Below are 13754 nucleotides of genomic sequence, written 5' to 3'. Positions count from 1 at the left end.
CGAACCACGTACCATAAAGCCTCCCTCTCCTGATCTACGATAGAACCCAAAGCCTTGATCTTCCTTTCTATTGAGCCCTTTCCAGAAGAGTGTGAACGATTCCGCTGCCATCGAGCGTAAGATGGTATACCGATAAGCTCATTGGCTACAGCCCACAGCCAATTGGATTCGTCAGGTTCGAACCTCCAACAAACCGAAGGATGCAGATGGATCCGCCAGTTAGGGAAGAAATGACACTGGTTCAGCACTCAACTGCCAAACCCGTTCACGTCTGCGTCTTCCACTGTTGACTTGTGGCGTAGTCGCCATGCAGGCTGCTGATACACACCAATGAGCACGCGACCTTAGCGCCGCTTCTTGTTGGAGGCGCCAATCACCACCTCTGCCAGGTTTACAACGTCCTTCAACTGTCCGTCTTACACTAAAAAAATGGGGCCATTTCGAGCCTACAAGCATTTTCTCAAGCTGCTTGAGTTTGTGATGCGGCGTTTACTCTAGCGCTCTAACTCCACGTCGCCACCACAACATCTGGCACTGTTGATCGTGGAAGCGCATCCCTGTAAGATTTACGCATGTTTGCGGCGTGGAGTACGCGCGTGTGGTGCATTCATATAACGAACATGTAGCCTGCAGGTCTCAGGCGGCGCTGCTTTCTGCCTTCCTGTTGTCGGTTCTTTTCCTTCGGGGCGCAGTTACTGTCTTTCCCCTCTTCTAATGAGACCCCGCTTGTTGGATTTGCTGCCTGCGCACTATCGAAGTCGTTACCACCCTCTATCTCAAGGCTGATACTCACCTGTCTTTTCCCTCGATTCGTTCCGCGAGTGCACGTACACGCACGCACTCGCAGTATACATCGATTTGCTTTGGAAACAACACAAGTCACAACAGGCGCTTACTGTGCATTGAGTAACGTAGTCCTTACCATGGCGTCTCTTCGTGTTCCTGCACCAACGCCGGTCCCTACATCTACCCTCACCGACAGGCGTAGCTCCCATATGCCATTATCCAGTCACGGCATGCCCAAGGCACCCCGCGCTTTGTCACCAGAACAGCCTCACAGATTCTCAGCCATCATTCTACCCAATTCACCAGCAGAGTCATTGCCAAAAACTCCTCTATCCCCAGGACCAATGTCACCGCCTATGTCAGCTAAGTCCTTTGGCACATTCATCGACTCAGCACCTCCCACACCAGCCTATTCGCCAAGACAAATGGGCGAAGAATGGGGACACTCGCAAATAACGATACTGCGCCCCATGTCCTCTTCGTCACTACCGTCAAGCCCCACGGAGCCAGCATGGGAAATGATGGCCCCCGTGAAGCAGCCAGCCAACCCCGTCCCAGCACTAGAGGGCTGCACTCTAGTCAGGCCGAAGCTCCCGACTGCGACATCAACTCCACTCGCACTCTCTAAGCCAGTAAAGAAAACCAAGCAGGCCGCACCAACCAGGGCTACTACCACAGATGTCTCCAAGCTAGCCAGCACCACCAGCAAGGAAGATGCGCTCCGGAGGGAAGCGGAAGCACAAGCGCGAAAGCTTGTCGGAGAGGAAGAAGCAGCAAAGTCACCAGAAGCGACCGAGAAGTCGCAGCCCGAGCCGAGTCCAAAGACAGACACAGCTCCCCTCGGCAAGCTTGCGACGAGGATGAAATCGTTGTTGAGGCGAAACACGAGCGAGAAGAAGAAAGAGAAGAAGGACAAGCCGGCGCAAGAATTTGATCGCTTGGAGGATGCACATTGGTCGGAGATGTGAACACAGAATGGATGTCAGCGTGTTGGACGCATTCAGGCAGTGTCTTCTGAATTGGCGTTGATAATTCGCAACGCCAGAGTACCTTTCCATCTCTCCTATCTACGTCCGCAGCACCACAGCAGCGTCCTATTTGTATCCATTGGCGAGGCTAGATTTTGGCTCGAAGCCCTGACAGTTTGTCGCACGTGTCATCGACGCTCTTAATTTACTTCCGGGCGGTCGCTCGTTCATCGACAGAATTGATACCCACGACGACACAGCGTCTCTTCTTGCTTTCGCTATACTCGCTCGAGGCCATTAGCTGTTTAGATTCGATGTTGGTGTACCTCCAGGGAGCGTTCTGGTGTTGAGTGGACACATGGCTGACGAACCTGTCTATGATGACAGACGAGATGCACGAGGATGGGGCAGGACGGTGTCGAAGGAAAACACTGTATTGAAAACCAATGACAGAACTTCAGAATATTCTTCACTCGTGCTTCACCATCGTCATGAACGCATCTAATCGTTCATGCCCTTAGCTATCACCCCTGGCATCATCGCCAGTGTGGCCATTCTCAGCCCAGTGCTTCTCAACATCCTCCAACAACTTCAAGTTCTCCAGACGATCCCAGTCTTTGACCAGCTTCTTCGCCCATGTCAATGGTACCCAGCCAAGCACCACCTCCACAACACTCCCCAGCGTAAGCAGTGCCACTATGACCACGCCAACGGCGATTCCTACCGTGCTCAAAGTTGTGTGTTTAGGCGATTTCGATGGTGTTGTATATCGAGTAGTAGGCGTGCGGGGGCCATAGCGAACCAGTGTTCAGGTTCCAGCTTCCACTGCTCGGGTTCGAGGTGTCCCTGGGCATCGCCATAGAGATAGCGAGCTGCTTGGAGAGCGGAAGATGCAGGTCGTTCGCCGATGCTGTCGGGTATTGAGGCTCACTGAAGCGACAACGAGACGAATTGGACGAAATTGAAAATTTCCGTATAATCAGCGGTATCATTCCGGAGATCTGGACCGACCAAATGAGCGAAGTTCACCAAAACCTTGTAACGTTTGTATGGACCAGACCGTCCCATGAAGATCAGCTGCCGGTCAAACTGCGGCAAAAGCGGCTGCTCTCTTTGCAAGCGATGATGTTGAGGAAGTTGTCGGCCTGGTAGCGTACGTATCACGTCGAGACGAGTCCAGTCGAGTTATCGTATTCGCGAGGTGCGCGTACCAAAAACCAAAACCAAGGGTCATCGAAAGTTTGAAAAGACTGCACGCCGTTCGAGCGCAGAAGTATGATACTGAAACTGTGACCGAGAACTTCCGGGCCCAACAGTTCGGTAATGTTGGCCGGTTCGAACGGAATGCGATAACCCTGTAGATGGTAGATGCCACTGATGTTGTCCTTCCTGTACCACAATGCTGGGAGTTCCTCTATCCGATAGTAGAAAAATTGATAGAACACGTGTACGTATCGTCTTCTTCGAGAAAAGGCTCATCTGGTATGATTGAGCAGATACTGCGCTTTTGTACTGACAAATCCTAAGCCCATCCCGAATTGATACCCAACACATCAAAGGTGACAGAACCGCTGTTCATGGCGAAGGCCCCGTGCGGCCTTCTACCTCACAGCTCGCCTTCGTATGGGCAAGTTACGTCATGTTCGAGGCGGTACGGCAGGCGGCGACTGAACATCTTCTCGCAACTCAAGATGCTACGAGAGACCCTCAATTGATAGCAGTTATGGACATAGTTCCCAACATCGTACGTGTTGTTGAGCATGCGTGACTGCCAGGTCAACATCGCTGATGGTGAATATGCAGGTGTGTTATGGGCCGTGATTTTATTGGCTTGCCACTGTCACTGTCCACAAGTGCTAATTGGTCTTGAAACAACGATCCTTCCGACAAGGATACGTGATTTGAGGACACCCGCTACCAGAAAGCCAATCAGGTGTGCAAAAAATGTAGCGGTGTGGACCGCTGTAGAATACTGATAGCTACGGTAAACGATAACATAGGACTATCGGGTCGATGGGATACTGCGCTGTATTGACATCTATCTAGGAGGAGACGACTATATACCTGACCTGTAACACACTAGTCCAGGGTAGTCGATCAGGGGTATAGTCAGACACTGTACGGACCAACCTATACCGCAACAAAAAAGATGAAGCCAAGGGCTGTTGATCGTGCTGACGAAGCCTTCAGGTATCCAGATGAGGGTAAGAGTCACTCCTCTGTCTTCACCGTCTTTCGGGGATTCTATAATACCTCCAGAATCTTCCAGCTATGATTTCCTGCGAAGGTAATTGCAATCGCGAGGAATGAGAGAAGTGGAGCGGCATCTCAGTCTGTGAGCGTGAGGAAGTAACCGCCTCCGTGATTAATCCAGAAGCAGGTGTACACTGCTGCGACCCCCGAATTAGGGATATCAGACATAGTGAAGTGACGGGACGATAAACAGCGATGCTACCGATGATCTTGCAAAATGCATAGTGATATCTTCGAAAGCCTCACCAGGATGTTGTTGAAGAAGGCTGAGCTGGAGTTCGTGTTAAAGTATCGACATGCAGCCACAAATGCTCTGCGAAGTGTCGTGAGCATTTCCGCGGAATAGACAAAGGCTGCTGCTCGAGGCGATCGCGAACCACACTCATGTACACCGAGCTTGAAAGTGTGTCGTATGAGTAATTGAAGATCCTAGAGTCCTCTTGTTCCTTCGACAGCTGCTCTAGAGAGGGTTTCCGAACAATGCGTACGCGGGTGTTGCAGATCCTGTGAGGGTCACGAGTTCTGCGCACAAGAGGATCACCATTCAGAGCCTTGAGGTTTTCGCGAACATCGTAAGAGCGGCTTCCTCGCAGGAAATCGCGACCATGCTGCAATAATTGGAAGATGGTTGTCGGGTCACGGGGATCACAAGGCAGGAACTCCAACGCGTCCATGCCTAGTTCGATCGTGCGGAGGTGCTTGTAGTAAGCGCATAAAGTATTGTTGCTTCAAGATCTCCGTGAACTTTTGTCGCACGAGGTCTTGCTCAAAGAAACCTGTCATTTGGCGCGGCAATTCTTACGTATAAGTCGACAAAGACCCTCGATATGACCTCCAGAAGTCGCTGTGCGTTTCATGAGTCCGTAAAGGAGAGTTCATAAGACCAAGAAGGGTAAAGCGCGGAATGTACAATGTCTCTGTCATGCAGGCCAACACGCTGTAGTAAATCTCGTGCTGGCTTCTCGTCGCTTATCAAGCACAATCGGAGGCGCACAATGGTTTCCACAGACTCCCGGTAGAAAGCCTTACTGACTGAAAGGAGTCAAACTTTGTAACCTATGACTTCTTCCTTGCCTCCGCGTAGTGCATAGTCTTCGTAGAAAACTTTGCTGGCTAAGAGCGACAGAAGCCTCGGCCCTGGAACCCGTTCCCTATCTCTGGCGAAGCCGGTAACGGAGGTGGACCTCCGTGCTGGTTTCTGAGTTTCTGCCAGACTAAAAACGAGATTGCGGCTGTCATCTTCAGTGAATACGTCGACATTGATTTGATCCCGAAGTTCCCTTGGTAATGTGAAGAAGCCCACAACGGTGTGTGAAGTCGACCTGTTCGTGGAGTTTTCGAAAGGAATACGTAACATTTGAGTGATGGGAAGAACGAGGTCGAGTGAATGAGCACCTTTGTAAATTCGAAAGATGGAGACATGTTAGGACTTCGACTCGCATTATATAGTTGGGATTTTGTGGAGTTCGCGATTTGGTGGATCTGGATAGGAGTTTTAGACTTTCCCAACAAACAAGGTATCCGCTAATTGTAGTCTGGTCCATGGCGACGCTGGACCTCAATATTTACTCCGCAGAAGCAACCGAGATAGCTGAATCCTTCCTGAGATATTGGTACGTTCCGCGCTTATAGTTCAGAGACTTCCTGGCCCTCAGAATCTGGTCCTTGGGCGCCAACTAACTTGTTTAGCCATGTAGCAAGCCTGTAAGCAGCCTTGCTGATTTGCAACTCGACAATTGGGACCGCTCCGTCTGCATAGCCGTTGTAGCCAAGATCTTCGTCCCCATGAAGACGTCGATAGACATAGTCGCACGTCCACTTATTGCTTTCCGTAGCCCAAGTTGCTGCGCACTTCACGGGTGTGGATGGCTCGCTGCAAGCTGCCCACATGTATGGAGCTTCATAGAAGCCATCTCTGCGAATTCTAGAAACTAGGTTCTCGAAGAAGGGATCGATCGAGTGGTTCGAGAAAGGCTTGTCGACCTTGGCGGCGTAGTAAGGGATAAATCCGTCCCAGACCTGTCCTATTAGACATCAATCCACAAAGATTGGCGCGTCGTACTCACAGCGTGCAGCTCGGTCGAAACGTTGGCAAACTTGACCCTGTAAAAGTTCCCTCCTGCAGCACGTCCAGACGCATGTAGCGGTTGAGCAATGTCACCGAGGAAATGTGACACCCACTTGAGTGCATATGAGCACGTCAGATTGCTGCCTCCATTCAAGAGGCCGGCCCTCACATCGCCGATACAGCCCTTCAGTATCCCAGTCTGGTTAGCAATGGCGCTGACAATGCAGCCTCCCTCAACGCAATCGCTCGTGTAATTGAGGCTACATTGCTGCGGCGGATGGTCGTATGTGTCTATCCAGTGCCATTGGTACGAAAAGCGTCCTTCGGTCGTGTGCGCGTAGCCATCTGCCCATGCAGCTGCGCGGCCTATAGAGCCGTTGTACTGCGGTTCGAGGATTTCGGTGAGGACCAAAGTTGTTTCAGGGTAGAGGAAGGCTTCGGCCATGAAGCCAATCTGATTGTGTACTTCTCATTGTCAGCTGTAAACCTGGTAGCCTGGGTCGCTGCATGCTTACCATCTGTATTCCAGGCTGCTATCCTACCTAGCCAAGTGGCGGCAGCTAGCAGAGCCTTTGTAGAGATCATGATGTCTCGAGTATAGAAGAAGCCTGGTTGTGAGGACTATTCTTGCTGTGAGTAGATCTGAAAGGCGTTGATGTAGTGCTTGAATGTGTGGAAGCGTCAGGGAAGGTGGCATGTGATACATTTGGATTCAGAAGAGGAGAATCGAATTGGAGTTCGCTATGCTGAAGTATGACGATGACTCCGACAAAGACGCGTCGATGTTGCTGCTCGAGGTTGGTGAAAGGCAGCTGAGCTATGACGCGCTTGCCCGCGTGAACTTCAGGGTCCAGCAGGCTAACCCAAACAGGGCGAAACGTAAACATCCGCTCTCGAAAGGATGCTCCCTCCATCACCTGCCCTTGAACAGTCCTCCGAACTATAGGCATCGCGAACTCCTACGTGCACGCATCGAAGTTTTACCTCTCGTGAGCTTTGATGTCACGCCCACTCCATGTCTTCATGCAACTACCACCACTAGCGTAGACTTCAACCATGGACGAGCTTATGAGAGCGGGGCATGAACTTTGAACAAAATATTCGATGTTTTCGATTTAGGTGCCTTGAACATGTCTGATTTTTTGCTTGTTTTCTTTCGTCCAAATCTCGCAGCTGCATCGATCTCAGCGGTAGGCAAGAGCTGGTTTTCTCACCGGAAGATCGATCGTGGAAGAAGTCAGCAAACCGACCTCATCAAACGCGACTGTAGTGATTGGCTCGATACCTCACCTGCAGCACTCGCAAATTCTTCTGTTGCCCGTTCTATAACCAAGCCTTTCAGACTTCCCTATCGGTACTCTCCAGTAGTTCAAGCTTCAGATCTGCCATGATGCGCCTCAATCATCGACTTGTCCTCCAGTCAATGCCTCATTACAAAGGTCCACCGCGAGCCAGGTTCTCCAGAGCATCCTCAATATCGACTGGTGCCGCTGCCAGCAAGCAACGACCTATCCAAGATAGTGCAGCCTCCACCACGCTCAATGCTGCCATCATACGTCCTTCGAAGACGCACCATAGCGACACACGTATCTGCCTAGCAGATAGCTCCAAGAGTGTAGCAAAGAGGATTAAGAAAGGCGACCAAGCTGCAGAGAGCTTCTCGACTCAAAGCCAGGCGCACAAGAACATCAGTAACGTCCAGCCGGGAGAAGTCGTTACCATATGGCCGCACCTCTGGTGAAGGTAGGCATATCGAGTCTGTACTTGTACTCTTACTGACTTCCATCTTGCGCTATTTAGCTAGAGAATGAACTTATGGAGCGGTCACCTAAATGACTCGTTCGTGAGGAGAGGGACTCGGACGTTAGAAGAGCGATACAGACCAACGCTCTCGAAATCAAAGAGGTCAATGTAGTATGTTCAGGCTAAGAGAAGTTTGAAGTTGTTAAGGCTTCAACTTTCAGCGTTCGAGAGTCTTTACCAAAATTGTTCAAATGCACGCTATACGCTGTACGAGATAATACGAGCTTGAAGCAAAGACATCAAGAGTCTGCCTTGACACGCGTTACACACTAGCCAAATAGTGTTTCAAGTTTGATGAAGCATGATTGGATAATGAACCCGCGGCATCTGCTTGCAGGTAAGGCGGGATCATGAAATTTAGATTCGTGGAATGTATTGGTGAAGTTGTATCGCCGGCAAACAGAGCGTAGTCGAGAAGGTATACAGGAGGTGACCTTGCAGACACACGCCGTTTGTCAGGCGGTAATGCTTGAGTGTCACAGCCACCGATGACGAGTTTCGTTAATGGATGCTGGTCACAGCCAATGACACCCCCGCAACTCCGCATCATTAGCGCATGCTCCCGTTACCTGTTGATCAGGCTCCCAGATCTCTTCCTGGCACTTTTTGATATCCTCCTGATAGCTCTCCTTTCTGCTGGCATGCTTGTTTGATACCCCTCTTTCTGTCTCTCGAGTCTCGATGTCGAGCTCCAACAACCCCTCTGACGCGAACGCGCGCCATAGTGCCCCACCACAACCAACACAACCAACACAACCACCTCAGTACTCAGAACAAGGTGCAGCAGACCCCCCAGAATATGCGCCTCACAACTCGTTACGGACACCTCCCGCACACCAGCGCGATGCGTCACCTCCACCAGAGTCGAAGCCTGAGGCATCGTTATATGCTGGCTCCTATCGACCTTCTGATGCTATGCGACTCTCAGCTACGTCAGTCTAGCTATACCACGTAGAGGACGATCCTTTACTAACGCAATGCACAGAACTACAGCAGAAACACATCATGACCTGAGCCATGTCGACGACCAGCACGCGACACCCACCGGCTTCCCTCCGCCAGCATACAGCGAGGTTCCTGGCACGCTTCAGAGCGTCAATGACGAGCTCGATACGAACGCAACAGTCGCCGATGACGGTCGAGTGAACATTCGCATCAACCAAAAGAGCCGGGCTCTATCGCAGCTGATCGTACCACAAATCCAACGCCAGCTCACCCAAGTTCAAGAAGACCCAGAACCGCCTCCACCGTATGTTCCAGAGTCCCTTGGTGGCGCTCCGGGACAGAGCCCACCTCCACCTCTAAACATTGTCATACAAGTTGTGGGTTCGAGAGGCGATGTGCAACCATTCGTTGCGTTGGGCAAGGTGCTGAAGGGCACATATGGTCACCGAGTACGACTAGCCACACACCCAACGTTTAAGGACTTTGTCGTTGAGAATGGCTTGGAGTTCTTCAGCATCGGCGGTGATCCTGCCGAACTCATGGCCTTCATGGTCAAGAATCCTGGGCTGATGCCTGGCATGAACACTCTCTGGAGTGGTGATGTGGGCAAGCGAAGGAAGGGTATTGCAGAGATCTTGCGCGGGACGTGGAGATCGTGTATAGAGACCGGCAATGGCCTGGGGATAGATCCGCTCAAGCAGACCGTGGAAGAGTGGATGGACATGGAGGAGCATCTGCCTGAGCAGCTCAAGAAGCCGTTTGTGGCTGATGCTATCATTGCAAATCCTCCGGCTTTTGGTCATGTTCATTGTGCAGAGAAGCTGGGTATACCACTACATATGATGTTCACGTAAGTACTACGACTTGGAAGCAGGCAGCAACAGCTAACGCAAGAACAGCATGCCGTGGTCGCCTACACAACAGTTCCCTCACCCACTTGCAAACATCCAATCGTCAAACGCCGATCCTACAATCACAAACTATATGTCATATATTATGGTTGACTTGCTGACATGGCAAGGACTGGGAGATATCATTAACAGATTTCGTAAGGAGAGTCTGTCATTAGACCCCATCAGCATGATATGGGCACCAGCCATGTTGGCTCGGATGAAGGTTCCGTTCACATACTGCTGGTCCCCTGCTTTGATCCCAAAACCAACCGACTGGTCTCACCACATCTCCATCGCAGGTTTCTACTTCCTCGACTTGGCACAGAACTACACACCTGAACCCGCCCTCGCAGCTTTCCTCGACGCAGGAGAGCCGCCTGTCTACATTGGCTTCGGTTCGATCGTTGTCGATGACCCAAATGCCATGACTAAGATGATCATGGACGCAATTAAGATCACTGGGCGACGAGCGCTGGTGTCGAAGGGTTGGGGTGGCCTCGGAGCAGACGAGCTTGAAATACCCGAAAGCGTGTTCATGCTTGGGAACTGCCCTCACGACTGGTTGTTTCAGCGTGTCTCAGCTGTCGTACATCATGGTGGTGCTGGTACAACAGCCGCCGGTATTGCTGCGGGAAGACCAACAGTCGTCGTTCCCTTCTTCGGCGACCAGCCTTTCTGGGGTGCCATGGTAGCCAGGGCTGGCGCAGGTCCCGATCCCGTTCCATACAAAGACTTGACGGCTGAGAAGTTGGCTGAATCGATCAACAAAGCGCTAGAGCCTCAGTCGCTGGAGCGAGCGCAGGAGCTTTGCAACAAGATCAAGCAAGAGAACGGAAGTCAAAGCGGAGCGCAGTCCTTCCATCAGATGCTAAACTACGACGATCTGCGATGTGGTGTGATTCCCAATCGGCCGGCTGTCTGGCGAGTGAAGCGAACACAGGTCAAGCTCAGTGCTAAGGCCGCAACTGTGCTTGCTCAAGAGGGCGAAATTGATTTTAAAGAGCTGAAGCTGTAAGTGGACTGAGGATATCACGACCATGTACGGTATTGATAACATTATGCAGAGCCCGTGCCCGCGAGTATCATATAGATGAAGGCCCCTGGGATCCGATCTCTGGAGCAGCAAGCGCGCTGACCGGGACGGCGACATCCATGATGATGGGCGTTGCGGATATGCCTATCCAGACTTTGAAGCTGCTTAACATCCACCCTGATACAAGGGCGGCATCCAAGAAAGGCAAGGAGAAAGCACAGGGATCTGAAGATACGTCAACCACAGGAGAGTCAAGCCGCGCTGGCCGCCCAACGACTCCGAGAACGGCCACAGGCGCAGACTCATTGATGAGTGGCGAAAGCACCCTGCCCGCGATCTTGTCTCCTGGACCTGGTGACAGTAAACCAGCCATGTCTGGTGTTGTGACAAGTCCAGGCGCGCCTGGATCCCCGTCACACAGGTCTACGTTCATGGCCGAGGCGTTCTCGGCTTCTGCGCAGGGTTCACGATCTCCGTCTCGTGAACGTGGTCGGCTTCTGTCCCCAGATGCCTGTGGGCCTAAGCGGAAGAACTCTGCTTCCAGCTCAGGTGTGTCTCGTTCGGAGACTGGTTCGTCATCGAAGTTCACAGAGAACCTGAAAAACATGCAGGTCGACTCTGCCGTTGACACTGGCAAAGGCCTTGCACGTATCGTTGGCGCGGGCTTCAAGTCTCCTATGGACTTCTCACTCAATGTCGCAAAAGGCTTCCACAACGTACCTAAGCTGTACGGTGGCGAGGTCAGGAAGGTTGACAATGTGACTGACTTCAAGAGTGGACTTACAACAGCGGCCAAGGGAAGTACTACATTGACAGGCTCATCTCGCATTTGCTAATAGCACCGCAGCAATTCGGATTCGGCCTTTACGATGGCATCACTGGTATCGTCACCGACCCCTACAAGGGCGCTAAGAAGGAAGGTAGCGTCGGCTTCGTCAAAGGCGTAGGCCGCGGTATCTTCAGTGTACCGTTCCGTGTCATGGGCGGCGCTTGGGCTGTTCCAGGCTACGCTATGAAGGGTCTGTACCAAGAAATGATCAAGAGCAAGGGTAGCGGCATGCAGGACTACATCATCGCTGCACGCATCTCACAGGGCTACGACGAGTCCATCACAATCTCCGCTCAAGAGAGAGCGGACATTGTCAGCAAGTGGAAGATCGTCAAAGTCAACATGAAGAGGAAGAAGAACCCAGGAGGGGAAACAATGGACTCACTGCACTCACTCGTATCCGATAAGAGGAAGAGGAAGGAAGATCGGTTGAACAGGGTCAATCCGCACTTCAAGAAGCCGGAAGCCCGTCCAACACTCCCACCCGCCATGAGCAACCACAGTAGCTACAGCCAAGCCAGCACCGAGCCTGCTTCTCGATCAAACTCTAGCGCCCTTCCCGCCTGGAAGATCCAAGAACAAGAACGCATGTCCCGAGTAACAACCGCACAGTCCCAGCAATCCCAGCAATCGGCCATAGACCTCGAAGCCCAACTCATCGCCGAAGAAGAAGCCGAGCACCGCGAACTCGAAGCCGCCATCGCCGCCTCCGTTGCCGAAAACTCCCACGGCAACGCAGAGGAAGACCAGCTCATGGCACGCGCTATCCGCGCTTCCGTTGCCGAGCTGGAGCGCGCGCCAGCTGATGCTACTCAGCAGGACGAGGAAGAGGCGCTCAAGCGCGCAATGCAGGCTAGCATTGAAGAAGCTGGTCGTAGCGGCGCGACAGAGGAGGAGCAGAGGTTACTGGAGGAGACATTGCGCAAGAGCCTTCTTGATACGAGTAGACGCAGACAGCATGGAAGTGATTCGGAGTGGGATAGTAGTGATACGGAAGATGATGCAGATTTCCAGCGCATTATGGCTGAGAGCAAGGACCTTGCTCATCTTCAGCAGCATTATCCTCAGGACTACCAGAAGGCTACTGGTGGGCAGAAGAGCGGTGTTGCGGCTGCCACAAGTGGTCCGGTTGATGCTAATGCAGAGGATGAAGAGTTGAGGAAGGCGCTAGAGGAGAGTGAGAAGGCGGAGAGGGAGAGGCAGGCAAATGCGAGCAAGGAGAAGAGCGAGGATGAGATTGTTATGGAGTACATCAAGAAGCAGAGTCTGTTGGAAGAGGAACATAGGCAGAGGAGACTGCAGGGGAGGGATACTGCCGGCGAGAGCTCTGGCGCAGGGAGTGGTGCGCCTAGTGCCCTGTAGTCGACAGCATGAATGCTCTTGATTTCTGTGAAAGGGACGATAATAGGCAATGATACCCTAATGAGCACGATGAATTGAGACGTTCCTAAGACATAGTCACATGATAGTTTTGACTAAGCGTTGTGTGGCCGAGGTTTGGGGCGGAACGCGACGCGACACAACTCCATTCTATCACCACCTCAATTTGGCACTGGTGCCAATGCGTCGCATCTTTGGAGCATATCGTTATCTGTTCACTACGCTGAAACCACTAGGCGTTGGCAACATGTTTCATGCATCCTTCTTTTCGTTGATCATGAGCGCACTCGTTGATATAGTCAACGCTAGAACAGGATCATAAATGTTGGAATCTGGTCATGTGACTACAGGTGGCTGGGTTTATATAGTACTTATTCGCAGCTTCTGTTCGATACTTCAATCAATTCACTTCACACATGCTCCTCAGATGCCTCAGTTTACCAATAAAGACAAGGACCCAGACCACTTTCAATCATCGTTCTCACATTACTACGATGATAACGCTAATTGCCACAGAAACATCGTGTTCAGAAAGCAGCCCGACTTGTACAGCGCTGGGTGTCGCCAATCAACAAAAATACATCAACTACAACATATCTCAATACGCACCAACGGCCAAGCTGCTGCTGGAAGCCACAACAATACACTAGTAAATCAACAGTGAAAGCAACGGTTCCAATCGCAGCGCGTCAAGCATGACTAGTCTCACAAAGCAAACGGTCCACCTCTACCACGCTTGCTCCCCTCTGCAGCTCGCCTTCCCTACACCGCTCCTGCACCTTCCCTCCCATACACC

At 51.8% G+C, this 13754-nt stretch overlaps 4 protein-coding genes across 4 annotated transcripts; 2 read left to right on the top strand and 2 right to left on the bottom strand.

The window, feature by feature from the left end:
* Nucleotides 1-658: 658 nt before the first annotated feature.
* Nucleotides 659-2178, top strand: BU25DRAFT_414769 (uncharacterized protein). Its single transcript, XM_033707379.1, has one exon. It carries the CDS (start codon nt 924-926, stop codon nt 1752-1754), a length of 831 nt encoding a protein of 276 aa, XP_033557198.1. The 5' UTR covers nt 659-923; the 3' UTR covers nt 1755-2178.
* Nucleotides 2179-2271: 93 nt separating this feature from the next.
* BU25DRAFT_462394 (uncharacterized protein) lies at nt 2272-2614 on the bottom strand (the record flags this gene model as incomplete). The annotated part of the gene is made up of 2 exons (XM_033710520.1): nt 2272-2474; nt 2557-2614. 2 exons carry the CDS (start codon nt 2612-2614, stop codon nt 2272-2274), a joined length of 261 nt encoding a protein of 86 aa, XP_033557197.1.
* Nucleotides 2615-5633: 3019 nt separating this feature from the next.
* BU25DRAFT_425258 (phospholipase C/P1 nuclease) lies at nt 5634-6660 on the bottom strand (the record flags this gene model as incomplete). Its single annotated transcript, XM_033708339.1, has 3 exons — nt 5634-6026; nt 6074-6540; nt 6591-6660. 3 exons carry the CDS (start codon nt 6658-6660, stop codon nt 5634-5636), a joined length of 930 nt encoding a protein of 309 aa, XP_033557196.1.
* Nucleotides 6661-8492: 1832 nt separating this feature from the next.
* Nucleotides 8493-13019, top strand: BU25DRAFT_376715 (glycosyltransferase family 1 protein). The gene is made up of 5 exons (XM_033704118.1): nt 8493-8810; nt 8864-9673; nt 9723-10727; nt 10781-11546; nt 11597-13019. Exons 1-5 carry the CDS (start codon nt 8560-8562, stop codon nt 12938-12940), a joined length of 4176 nt encoding a protein of 1391 aa, XP_033557195.1. The 5' UTR covers nt 8493-8559; the 3' UTR covers nt 12941-13019.
* Nucleotides 13020-13754: the final 735 nt, after the last annotated feature.

The sequence above is a fragment of the Macroventuria anomochaeta genome (assembly GCF_010093625.1).
Source record: "Macroventuria anomochaeta strain CBS 525.71 unplaced genomic scaffold BU25scaffold_40, whole genome shotgun sequence".
Taxonomy (NCBI): Eukaryota; Fungi; Ascomycota; class Dothideomycetes; order Pleosporales; family Didymellaceae; genus Macroventuria; species Macroventuria anomochaeta.
Note: the sequence above shows the minus strand (reverse complement) of the source record. Positions and strands in the feature narration are given on the sequence as shown.

What these genes read in the sequence shown, in the direction of transcription:
- BU25DRAFT_414769 (XM_033707379.1), top strand. Translation starts at nt 924, where the DNA reads ATGGCGTCTCTTCGTGTTCCTGCACCAACGCCGGTCCCTACATCTACC.
- BU25DRAFT_376715 (XM_033704118.1), top strand. Translation starts at nt 8,560, where the DNA reads ATGTCGAGCTCCAACAACCCCTCTGACGCGAACGCGCGCCATAGTGCC. An exon ending in CCACTACATATGATGTTCAC is followed by an intron (nt 9,674 to 9,722) that starts GTAAGTACTACG and finishes ACGCAAGAACAG; the next exon opens with CATGCCGTGGTCGCCTACAC. An exon ending in GATTTTAAAGAGCTGAAGCT is followed by an intron (nt 10,728 to 10,780) that starts GTAAGTGGACTG and finishes AACATTATGCAG; the next exon opens with AGCCCGTGCCCGCGAGTATC.